The following is a 19,977-nucleotide window of genomic DNA, read 5'->3' as shown; positions in this document are numbered from 1 at the left end:
TAAGACTTGTTGGATGCTTTAAAACCCATACTCTTATTTAATGGTGCACTTTTTATTTTTCCCTGCTGGCTTGTGTTGATAGCAGCTTTTAAAAATGATGTGTTCATCTACAGCTGCCTGAAATGCTTCCTTTGTGTCACATTTTCTCTCCAATACAGTCCTGAGAATTAGACATGAGTTTTTGTTCTTGAGAGTCCTTCCACATCTTTTAAGTAGCATATGCAGTTGATGTGTTAGTTCTTTTTTTATTATTATTTGACAGGTAAAGTTATAGACAGTGAGAGAAAAAGACAGAAAGGTCTTCCTTCCGTTGGTTCACTCCCCAAATAGCTGCTGCGGCTGGCGCTGCACCGATCTGAAGCCAGGAGCCAGGTGCTTCTCCCTGGTCTCCCATGCGGTTACAGGGGCCCAAGCACTTGGGCCATCCTCCACTGCCTTCCTGAGCCACAGAAGAGAGCTCGACTGGAAGAGGAGCAACTGGGACTAGAACCCGGCACCCAGATGGGATGCTGGTGCCGCAGGTGGAGGATTAACTAAGTGAGCCACGGCGCCGGCCCCGATGTGTGTGTTCTTGATAAATTATCACAAAACTTCTCTCCCTTCTTTGGCTTTAGGCATCACAGACGTGTATTAGTGGAATGGCTGAAAGATCCGTCTCAGGAGCTTGAGTTTATTGCTGATATTCTTAATCAGGATGCCAAGAATTACCATGCCTGGCAGCATCGGCAGTGGGTCATTCAGGTAGTACCTTTCTTGTTAAGTATTTTTCATGTTCTTTTTTTTTAACTGAGATAAATAATTAATATTACTATTGAAGTCTGTGTATACATCTAGAGCAAAGCACACATGTACATGAAAAAACACAATATATAATAAGAAATTAAGATAATTAAAACCTGACACACTAAGGTTTAGCACTTGTAATCTCTTTGGATATGTTGGTAAGTAACGTCACTTTAAAGAAGAATAGTAAATTTTAACATTTTGCTTGAATTTGTGTCACATCTTATATTTGCTAGCAAATTGAGTACAAAAAATAGTAAGTCTTTTAATAGGGTTGCATTTAATTAACGGGTATATATTACATGTTAAAATTTCTGCATATATGGATGATTTCATTATATCATGATTTCGTATAACAGTTAACGTATTTTGTTCTTACCCACGTGTTAAAATGTTATGCTGAATCCTGAATAGAATAATTTTAACTCCCACTGTGGGCCTTTTGTTCTAGAAAACAATTCTAGCATTGTTTTCTGTAAATTTTTCACAGGGATTGCTACCTTCTGCACTGTTCATTATATCAAGAGCATTTCATCAAAAGTTTTTTGCTTCCAATTTAAAAATTCTCCAAATTTATTTAAAGTAATATATTTTTAAAGATGTTCAGTATTTTTATTTTTAAATTTTTTTGTTTATATATGTTTGAAAAGCAAAAAAAATTAGAAATCTTCCATCTGCTGATTTACTCCCCAAATGGCTGCAACAGCTTGGCTGGGCCAGGCCAAAGCCAGAAACCCAGAACTCAATCTGGATCTCCCATATGGGTTTCAGGTATTCAAGTACTTGAGCAGTTGTCTGCTGCCTCCCGGGACGTACATTATCAAGTAGACAGACTGGAAGTGTTGGCGCTGGGGCTCGAACCAGTCACTCCAGTATGGGAGAGCAGCATCCCAAGTGACCACTGCTGCATCAGACACCTAGCCCTTCGTTTCATTTGAAAGACACAGAGGCAGACAGATGAGATCTTCCCTCTACTGCCCACTCCCAAGTGCCTGCAACAGCTGGGGAACGTCAGAATCTCAGTCTGGGCCTCCCATGAGGGTGACAGGAGCCCACCTCCCAGGGCGCACATTAGCGGGAAGCTGGAATTGGGAGCTGGGGCCCGAGCGCCATCCAGGTACTCCGGTATAAAATAGGGGTGTCCCAAGCTGCCTCTTAAGGTACACTGTGCCAGATGTCTATCCTGGTATTATTGGGTTTTTTTTTAAGATTTATTTATTTACTTGAAAGGCAAAGTTAGAGAAGGAGAGACACAGGCAGAGAGTCTTCCCTCTGCTGGTTCACTCCTCATATGCCCACAACAGTGAGGCCTGGACTGGACCAAAGCAAGAGCTAACAACTTCATTCAAGTCTGATATGAACTCCATCCAGGTCTCCATGCCTGCCCCAAACATACTCTTAAAGTCACCCATATTGGGGTGAGCATTATGGTACAGTGGGTTAAACCACTGCTTGGATGCTGGCATTCCATATCGGAGTGCTAGGGGTCGAGTTCTGCCTCTACTTGTGATCCAGCTCCCTGCTAATGTGTACTCTGGGAGGCAGCAGGTGATGGCCCAAGTGTTTGTGTCCCTGCCACCCAAGTTAGAGACCTGGATTGTGTTACTGGCTTTTACAGGCATTTGGGGAGTGGACCAGCAGAAAGAAGGATTTCTATTTCTTTCATTCTGCCTTTCAAATAAATAATTAAAAAAAAAAAAAATGGGGCTGGTTCTGTGGTGCAGTGGGTTAAGCCACTGTCTGCAGTGCTGGCATCCTATATGGGTGCCAGTTGGAGTCCTGGCTGCTCCACTTCTAATCCAGCTCCCTGCTAATGTTCCTAGGAAAGCAGCAGAAGATGACCCAAGTGCTTGGGCCTCTACACCCACATGGGAGAACCTGAAAAAGCTCCTGGCTCCTGGCTCTGGTCTGGTCCATCCTTGCCTGCTATGGCCATTTGGGGAGTGAACCAAAGGATGGAAGATCTCTCTTTCTCTGTCTCTTGGTAACTCTGCCTTTCAAATAAATAAATAAATATTTAAAATAAATTAATCTTAAAAATTCATGTAAATCACTGGTTCTTAAGCAGGGATGATTATGACCTCTTGGGGGGACATTGGACAACGTGTGGAGGCATTTTTGATCGTCACAACTTGGGGCATCTGCTGGGTAGAGGGCATGCATGCTGGTAAACCTAAAATGTTCAGGATGGTCCCTACAAAAGAATGAGCTAGTCCAGCTTGTCAGCAGTGCCAAGGCTAAGAAACCCGAATACTTGAGCCATCACCTGCTCCCTTCCAGGATGCACGTTAGCAAGCTTAATCAGAACTACATGAACTCAGACTTGAACCAAGGACTCCAGTATGGGATGTGGGTGTCCCAGGCAGCAGCTAAACCACTGTACGACAATGCCAGTCCCAATGTATTTATTATTTTAATATGTATAAGTTCATGCAATTTTTAAATAATTCTCACATTTTAATTATAACGCACTTATTTGGCTCTTGGCATTGTTCCAAAGGAAGATTTTATTGATTTTGTTTTTCCTTTATCATACTAATCCTGTTTTTATAATATAAAGATTTATTTATTTGAAAGATCAACTGAGAGGGAAGGAGGAAGAGATGAATGAAGATACCTTTAATCCACTGTTTCTCTCCCCAAATGGCTGCAACAGCCATGGCTGGGCCAGGCCAAAGCCAGGAGCACAGAACTCCATCCTGGCCCCAACATGAGTGGCAGGGCCCAAGCACCCAGGGCACCATCTGCTTCCCTCCCAGGAGCACCAACAGTGGAGCAGCACTCTAGAGGGGATGCCAGTGTTGCAGGGGGCAGCCCAACCTGTGCCACAGTGCCAGCCCCTGCACTGATTGCTTTACAGATGAGGAAACAGGCAACGAAACCTACTGACCTTTCATGGAATTTTAGATAAAACTAAGGAACAAATCACTATGTCATGTTTACTTTCAGAAAAACCATAGTTCTAGCCCTGTACAGATAAATACTTTTTATTTTTATTTTAAGGTTTATTTACTTATTTGAAAGGCAGAGCTAGAAAGAGAAATATCTTCCATCGAGAGAGAGAGAGCAAGCGAGCGAGCGTGCGTGTGAGCCAGCTTCCATCCACTGATTCACTCTCCAGGTATCCTCAGCGGCTGGAGCTGGGCCTATGTGAAGCTGGAAGCTTCTTCTGGATCTCTCAAGTGGTTACAGGGGCCCAAGGACTTGGGCCATCTTCTGATGTATTCCCGGTGAATTAGCAGGGAGCTGGATTGGAAGTGGAACAGCCAAGAATCAAACCAGCACCCTTATGGGATACCATAGCCACAGGCAGCAGCTTTATCTGCTACGCCATAGCACCAGACCCAGTCAATGCAATGGAAGTTAGAAATGTTATTCCAAAGCCAAAATTTATCACTTTCTGCCCTCAAAGTATTGTATCTCCCTATGAATGTTTTGAAAAACCACAATGAAGTACGTTGGAAGCAGAATTTGTTGTTTACAATCCTAGCAGGGCACCTCAGCAGTAGTAATCAAGTGGACCAATGTTTGGGGCATGAACTGGAATACAAAAGTTCTCATCCGGGACAAGTGCCTAACCTAGCAGTTAAAGGTGCTGGTTGGGGTCTGCTGTTGTGGTACAACAGGTCAAGCCGCAGCTTTGTGCTGCCAGCATCCCATATGATCACCATATGTGTACGACGGCTCCACTTTGATTCAGCTCCCTGCCAACGTGGCTGGGAAGACAGCTGAAGAAAACTCAAGTGCCTGAGCCCCTGCCACCCACGCAGGAGGCTTCAATGGAATCCCAGGCCTGTGCCCTTGACCACCCAGTCCTGGCCATTGTGGCCACCTGGGGAATGAACCAGCAGATGGAAGATCTCTGTCTGTCTTTGTCTTTCCTTTCCCTGTAATTCTCCAGTGGATTTATTTTTATTATCATCTATAAAATCAGGGGGTATCATACTGAAATTCATATTCTTTGTTACTGTCAAATAAGAGAGAAAACTACAGTTAAGTTTTTCATAATTTCCCCAACTTTTGCAGTGTTGTAAAATTTTGACATAAATTGTCCTTCCCCTTTAGTTGTTTTATGTTTTAGGTGTTTTTATTTGAAATGCGTATTAACACACACACACACACACACATACAGATCTTCTGTCTGCTGGTTGACTACCCAAATGGCTGCAACAGCCAGGCCTGGGCCAGATCAAAGCCAGCAGCCTGGAACTACAGCTTTATCTCTCCTATGGGTGATAAGGACTCACGTGAGCCATCATATGCTGCTTCCTAGGTGCATTACAGGGAGCTGGGTCAGAAGTGGAGTAGCTGGGACTCAAACCAATTCTCGATATGGATTGCAGGCATCCCAAGTGATTATTTAACCCACTGTGCCTCTAATTTTGTTAATTAAACAGGTTTATGATGGATAATTTTTATATCAAAATTCAGGTGTATTATTCTCTACTTTTTTTTTTTTTTTTTTTGACAGGCAGAATTAGACAGAGACAAAGGTCTTCCTTCTGTTGGTTCACCCCCCAAATGGCCAGGAGCCAGGTGCTTCTTCCTGGTCTCCCATGTGGGTGCTGGGCCCAAGCACTTGGGCCATCCTCCACTGCCTTCCCAGGCCACAGCAGAGAGCTGGACTGGAAGAGGAGCAGCCGGGATAGAACCGGCGCCACAACCGAGACTAGAACCCGGAGTACCAGCGCCGCAGGTGGAGGATTAGCCTAGTGAGCCGCGGCGCTGGCCTCTACATATATTTTAATACAATTTGATCATTTATGTGCATTTGGAAAGATACTCTTTTGCTTAATGTTAGGTATTTATACTGGATTACTTCACATTTCTGGACTGTTCTCTCACTGTTGAGTTTGGCTTGTTTCATTTTTCGTCAGTGACTTCTTTCCTGCTTTCTGTATGTGTCTTCTTGAGCCCTGTCTTCAGTTCCATGCTTTGATCCCCGTTTCCTTGATTGTAGCTGCCCCTTCCTCCAAGTATGTGATAAGTCCTTTGTCTTCAGTTCTGCTTTCTTAGCTTTGCTTATTGTCTATAAGTAATCGGACATTTTTTACAATTTGCACTTTTTGCAATTCTCTTTTAGGAATATAAACTTTGGGATAATGAACTGCAGTATGTAGACCAGCTTCTCAAAGAAGATGTGAGAAATAACTCTGTCTGGAACCAAAGATACTTTGTCATTTCTAATACCACTGGCTACAATGATCGCGCTGTGCTGGAGAGAGAAGTCCAGTTAGTAATATCCTCACTTGCTCATTTGTTGAGAAAATGTGCATACTGACTGCATTTCTGGCATCAGGCAGCAGCAAGGATCTAGACTGCCCCAGGTTCTACCCTCACAGACTCAGTAGGACAGAATGCCGAGATAAACACCTACTGATAAATTCACACATCATGTGGTGTGCCTCTACTTATAGCATCTTAATCCACTCTGTCTCAGTGTCTGTTAATTTTAAGATTTGATGGGACCGTAGTCATAATTTGACTAAAAGCTGTTGTCACTGCTGCTGAGAAAAGCTGATTTTTATGCTCCCTCTCATCTCCTGGCCTGCTTGGATCCAGGCTCGGAGCTCTTCATTTATCTGTTAAGTTTCATGTTTTGGTAATTCATTTTTTAAAAACATCTTGCATTAATTCTGCTCCAGGCTTAGGTCTGGAGTAGACATATCCCTCAAACCTCAAACACAGCTTATATTTTCTTTCTTTTGCTCTCTTGTCTGAAGTTCCACTGTCCAATATGGTAATCACTAGTTTGTATGGCTGTTTAAATTTCTGTTAACTAAAGTAACATAAAATTAAAGGTACAGTCCCTAAGTCAGACTAGTCACATATCAGGTGTTCAGTACTCACGTGTGGCTGGAGACTACCACATCGACAACACATAAAGAACAGTTCTGGGGCTGGAGTTGTGGTGTAATAGGTTAAGCCAACACCTATCATGCCAGCATCTCATATGAGCACTGGTTTGAGTGCCCTGGCTGCACTACTTCTGACCCAGTTCCTTGTTGTTGGGCCTAGAAGGACAGCAGAGTATGACCTAAGTGCATGGGCCCCTGCACTCATGTGGGAGACCCAGGTGAAGCTCATGGTTCCTGGCTTTGGCCTGGCCCAGCCCTGGCCATTGAAGAAAAACCACTAGTGGCACTATAATTAATGAAATAGGTCTCTTTAAAAAAAGAAAAATTCTACCATTGCAAGGAAGTCTATTGAATAGTATTGGTTCAAAGAATGACAGTGGCTTACTGGAATTTATTTATTTTTTAATATTTTTGAGAAAGAGCTACCTTTGCTGATTATCCTCCAAATTCCCACAACATCTGAGACTAGGCTGGACTGAAGCTGGGGGCTAGGAACTTGAACCAGGTCCCCCAAAGGGGTGGCAAAAACCCAGTTATGGCCGGTGCCTCGGCTCAATAGGCTAATCCTCCGCCTGCGGCGCCGGCACACCAGGTTCTAGTCCCAGTCGGGGCGCCAGATTCTGTCCCAGTAGCCCCTCTTCCAGGCCAGCTCTCTGCTGTGGCCTGGGAGTGCAGTGGAGGATGGCCCAAGTGCTTGGGCCCTGCACCCCATAGGAGACCAGGAGAAGCACCTGGCTCCTGGCTTCGGATCAGCGCGGTCCTCCGGCCGTGGCGGCCATTGGAGGGTGAACCAACGGCAAAGGAAGACCTTTCTCTCTGTCTCTCTCTCACTGTCCACTCTGCCTGTCAAAAACAAACAAACAAACCGAAAAAACCCAGTTACTACTGCCTCTAAGGGTTTGCATTAGTGGCAAACCAACTCAAGAGCTGGAATCCGATACTGAACCCAGGTACTCTGGTGTGGGACACAGACATATTAACCACTAGGCTAATGATTTTATTCAACTCTAAACACTATTTAGCTTATTTATAGAAAATTCGGAGTTCATCATTGAGCATTCTGTTTTGTTACTTGTTATTTCTTCAAGTGTTGGTTTTCTTTTCTTTTTTTTTTTTTTTTTAAGATTTATTTTATTTATTTGAAAGAGTTAGAGAGAGGTAGAGAGAGAGAAGTCTTCCATCCACTGGTTCACTCCCCAGATGGTCGCAACAGCTAGAGCTGCACTGATCCAAAGCCAGGAGCCAGGAGCTTCTTTCAGGTCTCCCACATGGATGCAGGGGCCCAAGGACTTTGGCCATCTTCTAGTGCTTTTCCAGGCCATAGCAGAGAGCCAGATTGGAAGTGGATCAGCCAGGACTTGAACTGGGTCAGTGCTACAGACCGGGGCTTTAACCTGCTGTGCCACAGGGCCAGCCCCAGGAGTTGCTTTTCTTGCCAAAAGGTAGACTGCTTCAGATTATTCCACCTTGAATTAATCAAACTAATAATAGATTTCAATTACATATAAAAACAAAGGATTTCAGGACATGCTAGAATGAAATGTTTTTAAATGGAAAATGGAGATTTAACAAGTAGATTTCTCTCCAGAAGTACTGAGGGAGTCTTTAGGAAGATAAATGTTAATGTTCCCAAAGTGCAAAGCTTAGCTAAGTACCAGTGGTTCATTGGAGACACAGTGCAGGAAGGAAGTTAACACTTAGCCATCAGTGATGTAAGGAAATAGTTACCGAAAATGCTGCTACAGTGTTCCTCCATGTTTATCACTTTCAAATGTTATTTGCCTCTTTTTGTGTTGTCAGTACAACTTGGATCAATAGAGCAAAAAGAATAAGTAAAACTCAATGCAAATCAGCAACAAACATCCAGTGATCATAGTTGTATTCTGTGATTTTCTAAATGAATGCTTTAGTTCTTTGTTATCCTTTTTACAACTTTGTATTGTTGCTTCCTATTCTGTTTGGGCTTTTAAAGTGTGCCTGTTGGGAAAACAAATGTACAGTTGGTTTGTGAGTGAATAATTTTGTTTTCGTATTAAAATTTTGCATTTAATTTGCCTGTAAAATTTAAAAAATGAAAAGAGCTACAGGGACCATTTAAGACCTGCAGGGGCACGGTTTTACCAAAGACAGAAAAATAATAGGTTAAGTTGAACTAGTTGGAAAAAATGTTGAGTGAGTTTATTTTACTCTCTGAAAGTATCCTATTGTAATAATACCACACAAAAGCAAGAATACTAAGCTTTAGTTGGTGACTTAGCTGAGCAAGGATATGATGAACCAGTGGTAATCGATTCTGAATTATATTTAATAGCCTAGGTAAAGGATGAGAAAAAGGGAGTGCTCATTTTAACTGGAAATTATGTCATAGTTTCTATAATCTGGTTTTAGAATTTGGGAAATTTTATTGATTTTTTTTGTCTATAATTTCCATGCTGTCCATTTTTTATAATATATAATAATTTTACACTAATTAACGTAATTCCAAGATTATGTTAATTTTCCTTTTTCAGGCACAAACACATCTTTGTCTTTTTTGCCCAAGGTTGCTTTACCAGTAAGATTAAAGTCTCCTTGTTTTAGCTGACATTTCTTTTGGAAGGAGAACCTTCCATATTTCTTTTCTTACTGTGAGTTGAAGCCTTTGGGTAAACTAAGTGTCCTTCCCCAGAGTTGGATACTGATGAACAGTGGGAGGAGTTATGTAAATAAGAATGGACAACAGCAGACTCAAGGATTCTCTAATTTAGATATGACCTGGAGAGGCACCAGAGTCCCTTGAGAGACGTGAAAGAAGACTCACAAGTGGAAGGCCGTGTCCAGGCTGTGCCCTGATCTTGTTACAACTCTATCTATTCATTGTGCTGCTCTGTAAAGTTATATACACATTTATTTGTGGGTTTCTTTTCTTACAGGTACACGCTGGAAATGATCAAACTAGTACCACATAATGAAAGTGCATGGAACTACTTGAAAGGGTAAGGGATCCTTTTGCTATTTTTATATATAAAGCAAACAGGCAGCTGATTTGAGGCATCATGGAATATATTCCATGGTCAGATTCAAGAGTACTACTAGAGAATTTTACATTTTTGGGGATCTAACAAGTATAACAGTGTTATAGTAATTCCCAAGAACTGTGCGCTGTACTCTTTTCATCTTCTCTATTTTTTTTAAAGATTTATTTATAATTTGAAAGGCAGAGTTGCAAAGAGGCAGAGAGAGAAAGAGCGATCTTCCATCTGCTGATTCACTCCCCAATGGCTGCAACAGCCAGAGCTGGGCTGATCTGAAACCAGGAGCCAGGAGCCTCTTTCAGGTTTCCCACATGGATGCAGGGGCCCAAGGACTTGGGCCATCCTCTACTGCCTTCTATGCCATAACAGAAAGCTGGATCAGAAGTGGAGCAGCCAGGACTTGAACTGGTGCCCATATGAGATACTGGCACTGCAGGCAGCGGCTTAACCTGCTATGCCACAACACCGACCCCCATACCAATAGTTTTTAAAAATAGCCCAGGAAGAGCTGGCATCGTGAAACAGGTTGAGCCGCCACCCATGATGCCACCATCCCATATGGGCACTAGTTCAAGTCCTGACTACTCCATTTCCGATCCACTCCCTGCTAATGTGCCTGGGAAAATAGTGGAAGGTGGCCCACACACTTGAGCCCCTGCAGTGTGGCAGTTTCAGGCTCCTGGCTTCAACGTGGACCAACCCTAGCCCTTGTGGCCATTTGTTTGTGAATCAGCAGATTGAAGATCTCTCTGTCTCTCCCTTTCTAATTGTGCTTTCAAGTAAATAAATCTTGTATTTATGAATCCTATAGTCTTTTTAAAAATTTTTGTGGAAGCCGGCGCTGTGGCGCAGCGGGTTAAAGCCCTGGCGTGAAGCCCTGGCATCCCATATGGGCACTGGTTCTAGTCCCAGCTGCTCCTTTTCCAATCCAGCTCTCTGCTATGGCCTGGGAAAGCAGTAGGAGATGGCCAAGTCCTTGGGCCCCTGTACCCGCATGGGAGACCAGAAGAAGCACCAGGTCCCTGGCTTCAGATCAGCGCAGCTCTGGCTTGTATGGCCATCTGGGGAGTGAACCAGCGGATAGAAGACCTCTCTGTCTCTACCACTCTCTCTAACTCTGTCTTTCAAATAAATAAATCTTTTTAAAAAAAATTTGTTTTGTGAGCAGAGAGAGACTGATAGAGCAAGAGTGACCGTCCCTTGGTCACTCTCCAAATGCCAGCAAAGGCTGGACTAGCTAGGGGTGAAGCCGGGAGCTGGGAACTCAATCCAGGTCTCCCATGTGGGTGGCAGGAGTCCAATTACTTGAGCTGCCTGCCAGGAGCTGCCTCTCAGGTTCTCCAGTCAGGAGCTGGAGCCAGGAATCAAACCCAGCTGTTCCAGTATGGCCTGTGAGTGTCTTTGCTGCTATGCTAAAAGCCCATTCCCATGAATCCTATAGTTTTGTTGTTGGTTGTGGTTCTGGTCTTGTCACTGAATGGAGTACACACACTCATGCCCAGCTCAGGAACATAGTCAAGCAGGCTAGCTCATTTACAAGCATTGTACAAATGGATAGCCAACATTTCATTTCATTTCTAGATATCTGGACAGTTACAAGTCTTACTCCTTAAACAGAAAAGGCTTCAGTTGCCTGGCCGCTGGTATAACAGCTTCTTGTTGAACGTGGAAGCTAGCAAGGAAACTAGACCCACAGAGCCCACGGTCACTGCAGAGGCGAGCGGTGGGGTCCCTGATGCTCGGAGAGCTAAAGGGACAGGACCTTCTGCTTTAGCTTTGTTTGTCACACAGTTTGAGTACAAATGATTACTGCTTAGCTTCATTATTTTTAAGCTGATTTTACTCTTGATTATCTGTGATACATTCCTGTAATTGAAAACTTTTGTTTCAACCTTATTCATTCAAAAAATTCCTGCTTGTTTTTCAGGGCTTATTTTCTCTTGATCTTTTTACAGTTTTTGTTTTCCTGTCTCAAAACTGAACATTTTACTTTTTTTTTTTTTTTTTTTTTTTTTAGGATTTTGCAGGATCGTGGTCTTTCCAAATATCCCAATCTATTAAATCAATTACTTGATTTGCAACCAAGTCACAGTTCCCCCTATCTAATCGCCTTTCTTGTGGACATCTATGAAGACATGCTAGAAAACCAGTGTGACAATAAGGAGGACATTCTTAATAAAGCATTAGAGGTAAGCTGGTGGTCTCTGTGTTTCTGTTTTTAGTATCTCAGCATCAGGTCTACTCAGTACACTAATATGCATGCCCTTTTGAACATGGTTACTTAAAATTCAGCGTGGGACTCTTTGTGTTTGATAACACTGTTGAACATTTGAGGGTATTTCATGGAAAATGGAATTCAAAATTTATACATTTCAAAAATGTTGAAACCCATGTATACAAGAGGTCTTCAGAAAGTTCATGGAGGGGCTGTGGCGTAACAGGTAAAGCTGCCACCTGCAGTGCTGGCATCCCATATGGGCGCCGGTTCGAGACCTGGCTGCTCCATTTCCAATTCAGCTCTCTGCTATGGCCTGGGAAAGCAATAGAAGATGGCCCAAGTCCTTGGGCCCCTGCACCTGCATGGGAGGCCCAGAAGTTCCTGGCTCCTGGCTTCGGATCGGCCCAGCTCTGGCCGTTGTGGCCAACTGGGGAGTGAACCATAGGATGGAAGCGCTCTCTTTCTTTCTGTTTCTCCTCTCTGTGTAACTCTGACTTTCAAATAAATAAATCTTAAAAAAAAGTTCATGGAAAATGTGTATTATGGAAAAATACATGGATTTCAAAAAGTTTTTACTTATGTTTGAATTCCATTTTTCCACACACTTTGGAACTATTCTTAGAGTGTGTGATTAGCAGTGTATCTCAGTTTAGCATGAGATATGTGGGCTCGAAAGCATTTTCCCTTGAGATTGAATCTCCTATGCCTTTTTAATAAATTTTTATTCTTTATTTTCAGTTATGTGAGATCCTAGCTAAAGAAAAAGACACTATAAGAAAAGAATATTGGAGGTACATTGGAAGATCTCTTCAGAGCAAACACAGCACAGAAAGTGACCTCCCAACAGATGTGCAGCAATAACACCATCCCGAAGAACGTGATGGAGTGCTTTTATTTTTTTAAGGGACTCTAATGCAAGATCATTCCCTTTGCCTGTGGTGTGAAATGTGCACTGCACAGGTATTGCTTTTTAACTAGAAGGTTCCCCGGGTGCTGCTGCTATCTGATTAGCTCTGAGTAATAACAGTTATTTTAAAGCAAAGTTGTTGGAGGGGAGGGGAAAGATAAAAGTTCCATCAAGGAACTTTTGTAGTCTTATCAGCATTTAGCCTAATTGCTTAGCATCAGCTCTTCCTTGAGTGGTCTGTGGGTAAGGACTGGAAGTGGTAGTGGCTGCAGGTAACTCATGTAATGGACGCAAGTTGCGGTTCAGCAAGCAGGAAATACGGTTGCTACATTAGAGCTGCTCTGCCACACTCACAGTATCTTGCTCTCACTGTAACCAACTAATGCCAAAACAGTGATTTTGTAATAAAACTGTAGATGTATCTAAAAACAGTACTATAGTAGTTTGATTTTTTTAATAACATTTAACTTTATACAAGGGACATTGTCTTGGCATAGAAAAGCAATGAAGAAAATACTGCCATAAATCTAGAATCCAGAAGCATGATGTTAAAGGAATATTAAATGTTAAAATGTGAATTGGTCGGTTCTCGATGGCAAGCTGATAGTTTAAGCTCAAGTGGGTCTATTTATATACATGTAGGTGGATAGGCTTTTGCCTAGTCTTCCAGAAATTCACCCCAAAGCAGTGCTACAGAGCCGGCCATCAGAGTGAGGAGACTGACGTGAGAATGGGGAAGCCACTGCCTGGCTGCCAGCTCCAGGGCCGCGCATCTCTGTCTTGTTCCAGGCAGCCAGCTGTGCTCGCCTTCCCCTGGGCTGTGGGGTGAAACTCGTCACGCAGAGCAATCAGGGATACGCAGGTGATGGCTTCCCGGACTCCACGACTGAGGACGGCAGCCAGAGAGGAGCGGAGGTGTGGAGCAAGCTAGTGTGCAGTGCCTGCACTCCGTCAGTCTCACGTCACTGTCAAGTTGAGTAGTCATCTTTTCTCAAGCTTAGGAGCTCAGAATTTCACACGTCTAGAGAAAATGTTTTCTTTTAATGTTTTACATGTTAGATTTTATTGGCTTTTGATTCCACAGATCTCTAGTGTTACATTTGAAATTGCCATAAAGAGTCTTCCCTCTGTAGACAATTCCAGAGGTGCCATAGGAACAAAAACTGTACAGAGATGTTGTCTGTCATAAGAGAGCATTTACCTCAGGCACTGTCAGCCCTGTCCCAAGTTGATTGGATTCAGGCTGCTGCCTCCACAAGGCTCCACAAGGCTCACAGAGCCTGTTGAATAAAAAGCATAGTGGGAGTTCATCAATTTACAGTGAGAAGTATAGCTATGAAGCAGACCAAACGGTTGCGTCAGCCTAGGCACTTAGCATTTTCTGTCTGACATTTTAACTGTGTGGCAGATCATTAATCAAACGGTTGCTCAGTAGGCATTGAATTAGGTGAGGAAGCTTCGTGATTTACATGTATGGTGATTTTAAGCTCTCTTAATCCCAGTGAGGGCCATCTCATCCAGATATCTGGATCCAGAGTCCAGCCAGCACACTACCCGTCAGACTTACAGGCTCAAAAGGGTGGTCTGTAAAGGATCCGCTGGGCCAAAACTGAGAGTATCTTTGCCTCATAACACTGTCACTGTGTTGCTCTTCACACTGTTGTTGCAGAAACAGTGGTGGATAAAACTGTACTAAGGCACAAATCAAGACAAGTAGTCCTTGGTAATGTTGCATTCTTCCCTGCTGTGCGGTGAGTAGTTACATGGTCATTCACAAGACCCAGCCTGCCTTTCAGTACTTTAGGATTTCTGAATGGCAGGATGCGTGAAGCACATCTTCGTGGTTGTCTGGAGTCGGCTGTGGGCCCAATGGCAGCTTTTCTCGTGGAACACCATTTCTTACTGGAGCAAAGAGCTGGTACCTGTGGTTATCCACACTTGAATGGGTGGCATTTATTTTATGGGAAAGGAAGTGTTTGTCACTTCAAAGAAAACAACTGAGTGTTTGTTGCCAGTGATAACATTTGAGCTTTCATCCACCATGGCAAGCAGGAACAGCTTCTCAATACCTAATAAACACCTTTTATTCATTCACCAGTGGTGATATTAACAAATGCCCTTTTTTTGATACTATGTAATAAATGTGTCAAAGATTGGGAGGTCTGTGAAGCTGAATCCATGGTGAGATATCATGCATAGATAAGTGATCCCTATTCAAAATGCAAGATGTAACAGAGTAGAAAAAATGAATTCATAAAATTGCAGAGTCCACATTGCAGTTGACCTCTGAAAACTTCCACTTGTCAAATCCACACTTTTCTGAAAGGCTGTTAAGATACTCCCTTCTCCAGCTATCTGAATAGCTGTGTGAATTTGGCTTTTCTTCATATACTTCCATCAAAACACCAGATTGCAACAGATTAAATATAGAGGTAGATATGAGAATCTAGAAATTAGAAAGTCAGACCGAAGAGAATTGCAGAAGTGTAACACTGCCATTTTCTATTTTTAAATGTAATTTTCATAAAAGATTATTTTTGTTAACATGTAATGGGTTTATTGCTTTATTAATAAAAATTTAAAATTTCAATATTATCAATCAATGCTACCTGTGTTAAAAGAAAGCTAGAGTTGAAGAAGGAGTAAGACAACCCTCTTTATTTTGAGGGACCTCAGTTTTGAAAGAGACCCAACAATGTGTATTCACCTTGGTACCTTGAAAAATACTACACTAGCCATTTAAAGAAATGTTATTGGAGAACAAAAAAGAGGGAATATGTGCCTCCCATGTGTCCCAATCCAGGTCCCTGCTAATGCACCTGGAAAAGCAGTGGAAGATGATCCAAGTCCTTGGGTTCCTGCACCCATGTGGGAGACCCAGAAGAAGCTCCTGGCTTCAGTCTGTGTCTATTTGTGGAGTGAACCAGTAGATGGAATATTTCTGTCCCTCTCTATATATAACTCTGCCTTTCAAATATATGTGTATATATATATATATACACACACACACACATATACATATATATATACACACACATATACATATATTTCTCCAAACAAATGCAGCAAATGAGTTTCTACTAGTTTCTCTAAGTGAAATGTGACAGAAGGAATTTTAGTTGAATTGATTCTACTTCCTTCTACTTTATTATTCTTCCCTTCTACTTGGTTTACTTTGATAATTTTTAAAGATGGAAACTTAAATGATTGATTTAAGACCTACCTTATTCCCTGATACAGGCTTGACTGGGCACTGCTTTGCCAAGAAATGAAAAAAGAGGGAAAATGGAATTTTCCTTCCTTTGGGTTTTAGGAATTCCCTTTTCTGTCCTATGAACCAGAACTGGAAGGTTTCTCCGAGTGTCTTTTCTCTGTGCCCCCCAGTGCTCACTTCCTGGTTTAGAGCTGAGTGGAGTTGCTTCAGATTTTTGTTCTTTTATTTGTCTGGTGATACTCACTTGGAAAGACTCCAAGTTTTATAACTGCTGATGGGAGGGAAAGGTTTGCACATGCTCACTCCATCTTCTAAGGAAGCAGCCCTTTCTGTCCCTAAGTCGGCTTTGTTGGCTTTCACAGCTTCTTTGTTTTCTGTTAAGTTAAAAATCTCATTTTGAAAGTAACCAATAAATTCTTTTATTGATAAACAGTCACCAGTGTTCTCAATATGTAAATATGATACTTACCATGCTATATTTCTCTGCAGAGCTGGAATACAGACTTTATATCTGAAATGTCAAGTATTTTGATAATGTTATTAACAACATTTCAAAAGATCATAATGCATTGATCATAATGCATTTTTATGAGCCAAACTTTAAATTTTCTAGACGCTAATGTAACAAAATTTATCATCTTCACAGGGTTCACAGTTTTTCATAAAGTTCCAAGCCTTTCCTACTGCATTTTTCTTACCCATTTGAAGTTCCAAGTTCTTTTGAGAATCAACCATCTGTTTTGCAAGTCTCTGATTAAATCTTCATTGTAATTGTATCATATTGAGCCTTAAAATGGGCATATGAAATCTCTAATTCTGTTTTCAGTTTTTCCTGGTCTTCTACAGTTTATATCTTGCATCCAAAATGCATTCCTGGTGCTGTGGCTTTTGATGGTCCATTTTAGTTCTTCATTCTTGAGTTTTTGGCAGTGTTCGTGTCTTTTGGATGAGTTCCAAGTACTGCTTTGACAGTTCTTTTGCCAGATGTGTAATGATTGTACCCAGTCATCACTCCCCGCCCCCCGCCAAGTAATGCAAATGCAGAAATCCAAAGATTCCTTTGCGACCTATACTCTGTATATTTGGTTTTTTAACTTAATTTTTTTTTTTTTTTAGAATTATTTATTTTATTTGAAAGTCGGAGTTACATAGAGAAGGAGAGGCGGTTCACTCCCCAATTGGCTGCAATGGCTGGAGCTGTGCTGATCCAAAGGCAGGAGCCAGGAGCTTCTTCCAGGTCTCCCACGTAGGTGCAGGGGCCCAAGGAGTTGGGCTGTCCTCTACTGCTTTTCCAGGCCATTGCAGAGAGCTGGATTGGAAGTGTAGCAGGCGGGACTTGAACCGGCACCCATGTGGGATGCCAGTGCTGTGGCATAGCAGGAAAAGCCGCCAGCTGCAGTGCCCCAATACTATGTATATTTGTAAGCACTGGGGCTGTTACTGAACCTGAAATCGGTACTCAAAGCCGAGGAGAGGATTTGGGGGAAAGAAAGGAGGAAAGCTTCTTTAGCATGCTAGCAAGCAACCAGGAGGTGGCAGGCTGGCACCTTCACATCCACCCTCCCCCAGAGGGAAGCCCTCAAGAAAACAATGGCATCTGGAGCCCAGACAACCGTCAGGACTGTAGTGTAAAGAGAGCTTTGTTCCAGAAAGTGTTAGCAGACACCTCCCTCCACTGAGCTGATGTCTCAGTTCTCTGCGCTCCTGAACCAGATTGTGGGTCAGGTGGTGGATCGCAATGAGGCCTAGCATCTCCTGTTTTTTCTTTTAATTCGTGTTTTATTTAAGGTAGACAGAGATCTCCCATCTGCTCATTCATTGCCCAAGTGTCCACGATTGTGGACTAGGCCAGGTTGCAGTTAGGAGCCCTGAACTGCATCCCAGCCTTCCAAGCACTGGAGACATCACAGCTGCCTCCCAGGGTGCGCATCAGCAGGAATCTGGATTGGAAAGAGCTGAGACCCCCAACCCAGGCACTCAGATACAGGATGTGGGCGCCCTTAACTGCACTCCCTGCAGCCTCACCATTGTTGGTGAATGTGTGAAGGTCATAAAATGTTTCAGGTTTTGTTTTCCTCTGTAGCCATAGGGTTTCTGGGAGAGCTTTTGTACACCTGTTATTGTTATGAAGTTAGAAATTAGCTTGTGTGTGTAAGAAACTGTTGCTGTGGATTTGTTCTGAGAGGAGAAGCATGGTGGGGGCAAGAGGCATGGAGTCACCTCACAGACCCCGGGAGTCAGGTGAAAGCAGGCCAGAGGGAGCAGCCCGCAGACGGCTTATATTTCAGCTGCTTATATAGCCGAGGTAGCCAATCCGGTCAGGGGCGGTTTATGCCCTAACCAATCACAGCCTGTTGCCAGGCAGGCTCCTTTGCCAGGTGGGTTCTGCAGCCATTCCTGAGTAACCACGCTCGCTTGCCAGTGGCCATCTTGGCATGGCCTTCTCATTCCACCAGGAGAAAGGCCCAGGGAAACTGACATCTAGGGCAGTCCTGCTCGGACCCTGGTAACTTTCCAGGTGGTTTCCATCCTTCTATCAGGCTTGTTAAACATCTTTCCTCTAAGGTGGGCACCCTAGAGAGAAGCTCCTTGGCCAGCAAGGGCTTCCCCTGTCTGACCACCTCAGTGGTAAATTTGGAAAGGAATTTTTCGTATTTTCACCCAGCAAACTCTTCCGCCAGGGCTCCCTATCCTTTGTCCTGGAGGAGGGGGGAAAGAGGATAAAGAGACTCCCTTAAAAACCGGGAGTCTGGGGCCAGTGCTGTGGTGTAGTGGGTAAAGCCACTGCCTGCAGTGCCAGCATCCCAAATGGGCGCCGGTTCATGTACTGGCTGCTCCACTTCTGATCCAGCTCTCTGCTGTGGCCTGAAAAAAGCAGTAGAAGATGGCCCAACTCCTTGGGCCCCTGCACCCACATGGGAGGCCTGGAAGAAGCTCCTGGCTCCTGGCTTTGGATTGGGACAGCTCTGACCGTTGCGGCCAATTGGGGAGTGAACCAGCGGATGGAAGACCTCTTGGTGTAACTCTTTCAAATAAATAAATCTTTAAAAAAATAAATAAATAATAAATAACATACATGCCGGGACTCCAAACAAGAACGGCGTGCTCAGCCCTCTGCTCTCTGCTCTCTCCATTCAACCGTGTAACCTCGCTGTCCCCCAGTCCGAGTGAATGGGCACTCTCCATCCCTTCCATTCTGACGGATGCCCTATCCCCAATAAAACCTTATCACTGCTCTCTGTCTCACGCCTGAATTCTTTCTTGCATGAAGAACCTCACAGTTTCCATGGCTCTTTTTCCAGCTGATATCGGAATAGGGGGTGTCATGCAATATCACTGTGTGCTTATTAATAAATTCCCAATATTAATACGCCTGTGTGGGTTCTTGCCTAATATTCAAAGAAGAATTCTGAATACTGGCATAAGCGAACAAGGCAGCATCTTGGCTTTTTAAGCTTTTATTCAGTGGGAGCAATGCATAGGAGAGTGAGGACCCTATCTAAAAGAGAAATCTGGATTCATACTGAGTACCAGGAGCCAGCCTGCAGGAGCATGCAGGCCAGGAAGCATGGGGCAGGTGGCCCAAAGGCCAAGTGCCCAGGAGACACAGGGCAGCACGGGTCCACAATGGCAAAAGGCCAAAGAGAAAAAGTGGGCCCAGGCTTTTAATCCACTTCCAAAGGGGAATAGCGAATTACCCTGATTGGCTGGTGGGGCACACAGGTGTAGCACACAGGGGCGTGGCGAAGGCGTGGTCTTCCAGCTCACAAACCGGATCAATTTCATCCTGTCCGCCTGCCCACCTCACGGAGACATTATTTCCACAGGGTTAAGTTCCTGGAAACGGGATCATTCCAGATCACACCAACATCAGAGCGCGCAGAAGACGGGCACTGTGCGTCGCCATCTTCTGTCAGGCGTGAGGCGGCCACTGGCCGCTTCCCGGGGACCCCCTGGCTCCCCTTGGCCGGCCGCACTCCTCC

The 19,977-nt window shown here is 43.6% G+C and overlaps 1 protein-coding gene across 1 annotated transcript in view; it reads left to right on the top strand.

The window, feature by feature from the left end:
* The window catches only part of FNTA (farnesyltransferase, CAAX box, alpha), a 31,442-nt gene extending 18,228 nt beyond the window's left edge, over nt 1-13,214 (top strand). Inside the window, exons 5-9 of the mRNA XM_062213696.1 lie at nt 615-741; nt 5,867-6,015; nt 9,554-9,616; nt 11,673-11,844; nt 12,612-13,214. Coding sequence (XP_062069680.1) covers nt 615-741; nt 5,867-6,015; nt 9,554-9,616; nt 11,673-11,844; nt 12,612-12,734 — 634 coding nt within the window. The 3' untranslated portion in view covers nt 12,735-13,214. The remainder of the gene's footprint in view (nt 1-614; nt 742-5,866; nt 6,016-9,553; nt 9,617-11,672; nt 11,845-12,611) is intronic.
* Nucleotides 13,215-19,977: the final 6,763 nt, after the last annotated feature.

This window comes from Lepus europaeus, chromosome 16 (genome assembly GCF_033115175.1).
Source record: "Lepus europaeus isolate LE1 chromosome 16, mLepTim1.pri, whole genome shotgun sequence".
Lineage (NCBI taxonomy): Eukaryota > Metazoa > Chordata > Mammalia > Lagomorpha > Leporidae > Lepus > Lepus europaeus.
The sequence above is the reverse complement of the archived record's forward strand: the minus strand, read 5'-3'. Positions and strand labels throughout refer to the sequence as shown.